This window comes from Anarrhichthys ocellatus, unplaced genomic scaffold (genome assembly GCF_004355925.1).
Source record: "Anarrhichthys ocellatus isolate YVR2014 unplaced genomic scaffold, GSC_Weel_1.0 scaffold14, whole genome shotgun sequence".
Taxonomy (NCBI): domain Eukaryota; kingdom Metazoa; phylum Chordata; class Actinopteri; order Perciformes; family Anarhichadidae; genus Anarrhichthys; species Anarrhichthys ocellatus.
In genome coordinates this window covers 7514546-7520109 of record NW_022280044.1, presented here as the reverse complement: position 1 = coordinate 7520109, position 5564 = coordinate 7514546, and the positions used below count along the sequence as shown (strand labels likewise).

At 41.8% G+C, this 5564-nt stretch overlaps 1 protein-coding gene across 3 annotated transcripts in view; it reads left to right on the top strand.

The window, feature by feature from the left end:
• Nucleotides 1-5071, top strand: part of ctdp1 (CTD (carboxy-terminal domain, RNA polymerase II, polypeptide A) phosphatase, subunit 1) — a 54896-nt gene extending 49825 nt beyond the window's left edge. For 2 of the 3 annotated variants that reach the window (XM_031853627.1, XM_031853626.1), the window contains exon 13: nt 1714-5071. In XM_031853627.1, the coding sequence (XP_031709487.1) occupies nt 1714-1909 (196 nt within the window). In that variant the 3' untranslated portion in view covers nt 1910-5071. The remainder of the gene's footprint in view (nt 1-1713) is intronic. The other variant, XM_031853628.1, reaches the window with a different exon arrangement.
• Nucleotides 5072-5564: the final 493 nt, after the last annotated feature.

Genomic DNA, 5564 nt, shown 5'->3' with positions numbered 1-5564 from the left:
CTCATGAAAGGTGTTACCGTCGTATCTCCTCCTATCCATCTTTACCGACTGTTCTGAATCCTTCACCACCGCAGCACTGTTTAGTTCTTCAACATGGAAGGGCCTTCCCATCTCCCAGCAGCTCCTCTCAGTCCTTTGTGAATGTCTTTAGCTCGTTAATGTTAATTGCTTTGTGTGATTCTCAAGAGGACATGCGGTGCAGTACAGGTTATTCCCTTCCTTTTCTATTTTCTTTTTTGAACTGGGGAGTATACCGTCGTGCTTTCATGTTCATGTGAAACAACTGTTCTTTTGTTTGTTTGTTTTATTCACTATTAAACATCTCAAGAGCTCAGTTTTCGCTGCTCGGTGGAGAAACATCCACTTTAGTTTAGTTTCAGAAGCCGTCATCATCGCCTTTGAAAATATTAAATCCAGGCATTTTTTTTTCTTGCATCGCATTCGTTCAGAAACAGATGTTGGAAGGCGGGTTTGAAAAACATTCATTTCCTGAACGGACACCGTGCATTTCTGCACCAATAACAGCTGGTGGAGCCGCAGTCATCCGATCAGGTGTGGGAAGGGATGATGGTCTGTCGTCAAGGAAAATATGTTGTTTGTTTTTCTCAACATTGGTCTTATTCTCATAGTTGTTGTTTTGTATCAAACATTGCGTAGCACGAGTCTCTCAAAGCTCTCCGAATAATCTTCCATTCTACGAGGTTGATTTCTGTCCAACTTGTTTTAAACGGTCGAATGATGTTAAATCAGTCGGCATATTTGTTTCACTTTCTCAAAGGGGACATGTTTGCTTCCTTGTGTGTTTGCATTATTCTAGGATCAATCTGTTAGAATTAGTAAATCTGAACCCCAATAAAACCGCAACGTGATTAGGGTTAGTGTTGCCGGGACGGTTTCATAACCGTCAGAACGATAGAAGCTACAATATCTATTGTGGCATCAAGTAGCACGTTTGGTGTGGAGCGTTGGAGGAACCGGACATTCCAGCCTTGTGTCCACCAGAACGTGCCTTAAATTGGCACGGTGGGAGCATTTGTAGATATCTACAAGACCAGACCAGAGAGTTGTAGAAGATGGATATCCAATTTGCAAAGCGTGACGTTGAAAAGTGACTTCACACGGGGGTCCGACACTTCGAATATGTTCCAACATCTTCGAGTGAATCGTCCGGTCCTCAGGGCCCAAGTTAAGGTAAAAAGCTATTGTTGTAAGCTGGACCTAAACTCGGCCGGGAGTAATTCACAACATGTCACTGTTTACTTTTTGGGGGGAATTACCACCCGAGGACGACTGTGGGTGTTTGTGTCTCTGTCAGTTTATTCCTGTTTAAACATTATAAATTATTGCTGAGAAGCCAAACGTTACACTATAAAAACTAACTGGATAGAGTTGATGATGATCCGAAACACCTCCACAGATAATAGAGATTAAACAAAGAAGATAACGCCGTAATGATTGATCTTTACAGATGCTGGTATACTCCATCTATCTATCAAAGTATTCCTGAAAGTAACAGAGCAAGTAATGACTGTAATCCTTGGCTTTGTTCAATTTGACTGGTTTTGTTCTATAAAAAACAACATGCAGCATTTAGGTATCGACGTTTTAAATGATACCTTCATGTTTCTCCTGTGTGAGTCAGCAGCAGTGGAGTCCCACAGGTTAAAGCTGTACACTTCTCTTTCTAAATCGTCTTCTGTGCTTTTCTTGTAGGGGCCACAAACGTAAGCACGATGAAGCCCAGGAGGAAGAGGACGACATTAAGGAGGAAGAGGAGGAGGAGGCGGCGGCGGCGGAGGAATCTGCCGACGAGTCTTCTAAAGACTCCAACGAGGAGGAAGGAGGAAGCAGCTCGGAGGCGGACGAGATGGCCGCAGCCTTGGAGTTGGAGCTCAACGACTTTATGTGACGTGGAAAATGAAGAGACTCATTCACAGTAAAAGGACAGCGACAACAAAAAGAAGTGGTACCTAAAAATCCTATTTTTCTGCTTTTGGAACCGGTGTGTTTAGGATGTATGAGCCATGAATGTGTGCCACGATCACGATGAATGTCCTGTACAGAAGTGTTGCCGTGTAAATAAAGGCTTAGGTTGTTTTGTAGCATTGATGTATGGCCTCTTTTGGCAGAAAACATTTTGATGTTTCACATTTTATTGTAAGATAAACCGTAGGAGGCATAACATTTGATACTTCTTGTTTTTGTTTGTTTTACTATCTCGATTTTTATATTGGTGAGAAAAGGATAAATTAAATGATAAGGTGGTCGTACATGCCAAAGAGTTTGGAACAGGTTTGTCGAGGCGTGCAGCTAAATATTTTACTCTGGACTTCCAGTTTTACTTTTCTTTCTGGCCTCCGCAGCAGTTTGTTAGGCTCATACATGCAACCAGCCGATCTAGACGTTTGAATGTGGTTATTCTGAGTCATTTTTTCCTCAATGTGTTTCTACGTTTGATAACGTTACGCTAAGGTAAGCTTTCCATTCGCCGTGGACTGGATCACACTTAAGTTTGTGTCCGTTTTCATGTGTTCTTTACGTGTTGGCTCACCTTTGTCGACCCGTCTCTTCTATTGCTGTCGTACAGTTGAGGACAGGCGTCTCTCACTCAGCCTCTGCTTGTGTACACTGGAGCTTAAAGCCCTTGTGAAGCCTCGTTACCACGAAGGGTAAGTTTACCCAAATTACAAAACATGTTTTCTCGCTTACCTTTAGTGGTATATTAGTATTCAAATCGTCTTGTTTTAAGGTTTTCCTCTCTGAGATGTCTGACCTAAGAACAATGGTAAGGAGCCACCAGGAGGTTCATGTGGTAGAAAATGAAATGAGCCAAAAAGACAATTATTTTCTCCACAATTGAAGTTTTTTAGTTGTCTGTCCAGAGGAAGATAACCTCAAAGTAACGAGCAGCAAGCAGAGAGGGGTGTCCTTTGGTTGGTAAAGATAACCAATGCGGCGTGCACTTTACTAACATCACACATTGCGGGAGTTTTATCAAACGCTTCCATCTCACTGCCATTTGAACCGTTAATGTTTGGCATCTGTACAAAGCTTCCAAACAGTGAAGGATCTGTCCGGCAGCAGAGCAGATGTCTGGTTGAGTCTCTGCCCTCACCTTCACCTGCTGCAACCAACAGCACATCCAGTTCATCCTTTCACAGTGCGACAGTCGTCCCGTTTCTCTTTTATTTGTGTTTGCGGTGTGTTCCAGTTTCAATCGAACAACTGACTTGTATAGTATTTGTAAAGTCTATTTCCTACTTGACCCTGAGAGAGAAAAATACTTTCATCAAATAAAAATGTTTCTAAGTAACACGACTGGAATGGGTTTTGTTTTATTCCAGGGGACTATGAAATACATCCAGTATTCCCTGAACACGATCATTAATTTGTTCTGCAGATGGAGTCCATTAGCCTGCCTCGTCTGTGCTGCGTTTAGAACATGGGGAACATAATGCGTATGGCACTATGAGGCTCCCAGCAGGAAATACTCCTCAGTTAATGGACTCTGTGTGTGGATGTTTATAGAGGCTCTGTGTCATGAAAAAAAATAGCGGAACCATTAGGCGTCGTGCCACATCGCCGCTTAGTTTGATGCATGTGTACCAAATGTGTTGCAACCTGCTTTACGGACGCCACAAGCCGTCCGTTTGCAATTTTAGACGCAAAAAAAGTAAAAGACACACTTCTACAGGCGAAAAGCTCAACATTTCATTCTGAAAATGAGGTCTTTGGTGTACATTTTTCGGGGGCTTGTTTACTCTGTCATCTTGCGCCTTCAGTCAGAGTACCAGGCCTGCAGGTGTGGTGCTGATCACACAGGAAGCGGCAGAATAAATCACAGCCATAAAGTCTATTAAAAGCGTGACTGCCCGCTCGGTGCGCTTCTTTCCCGGAACGCCTGATGAGCCGCTGCCTTTAAAAGCCAAAAGCAAACAGCAATAAACAGAGAGGTGTTTATCCTCTGATGAAAGCAGGTATTTTTCCTCCAGGGTGGATTGTTTCCCTCACATTTGCAGAGCCGCAGTGGTTTGAGTCCACATTTCAATGTAAATTAATTTCAATTTTGCAGCTGTTTTTTTGTTAATTTATGATCCACAAAGTGGATTGAAAGGAGACACAGAGGTGCTAAAAGCTACTATGTAAGGAAGCGAAGCCATTTACAACGTTTTTATAGAATTAATGGGTTAATTTGACCTTTTGTTTAATTACATACGAGTTGAAAATCAGACAGTAAATCAAGATCCACTGGCATGCCACCTTTTTAAGTTGCTAGCTGACTTGGTGTTGAATGGTTTCAACCTTGAATAATCAATATACACAAAATGCTTTTTGATTAGGAATAAGAGCACACATAACACACATCCACGCACTGCTTTCATTGCTGACATTTCTGATGTGTCTGCTCTGGTTCTGTTGGTGAGAGTTTTGCTGTAGTTTGGTTTCCTCTGTGTCTTGTGCGTCTCAGCACGGTTTGTTTGTCTAGCGAGCCTTTGTTCTAATCTAGAGGAACCTTTGGTTATAATTCACTTGCCTGCTTGAACTTTGTTTTGTCTCACTGCAGCCCAGTTTCTTTGACACCTGTGTGGAGGTTTGACGCTCAGGTACTGTGGGTCCTCCTTTGGACCTCATGTCCTGATGACCATTCTTCCCACTGTTTCTCGTTTTTACATTTTTCTGCAAAATACAGATCGGAATTTGAAGGAGAGTACTGTTTAATACTTTTATATATTTCATGGTTCAGAAACTCTCCCATTAAGAACAAAAGCGCAATTTTTTTCATGTGACTGTTTACTTCCAATTAAGTGGTTTCTCTTTGCTTCTTGTCATTATTTTTGAATGACTCCTGCCCTGATCCTCCCTGATAAAAATATCTGATATTCTCATTTTTTATATTGCTGTATTGTCTTTGACTTAGTAAATTTATTTTGTTTAGAGTTCCAGATGTCAAAGTGGAACCATGACTTTAAGAAGCGGGAGTGTGACAGCTTTTACAAACAGGATCTTAATTGAGTTTTCTGGTTAAGGAGTATTTTAGTTGTTAATTGCATCTGATAAATGTGTTGAGAGTTGAAATGTGTTTTTATATACTATATAGTATATATTATACTATATAGTATACTATGAATCCTGCATTTACAATCTAGCAGTCTCCTTCTTCCCCGTCTTTTTTGGCACATTGTTGAACACATTATTTTTCTTTTTACGTTTATTGCCTACTGCAGCTGCCTTACAAGGTACGTACTGTTGCATCCAGTATTCAATTGGGACAGACTGCTTCGTCAAAACATTGCACCTTGAACTTTGACCCTCTCGCTCATGTATCTGCTGCGCAGAGGATTGTGGGTCAGAATAGTCAGAAAGAGCACGCTGGCTTTTATACAGCATAATGCGAGCGGATGCAGGAGGACATCCTGGTATTTTTTGGTACACTGCATTTGACACAGTCTGTTTTGGGGACATACTAAATATTTCTTTGACATGCTTCTAGTTCATGTTCGTGCATGTGAGCGTGCCCCACTGGTTAGCTCATGGCCTCCGCTCTGCACTGCTCTCGTATGGCG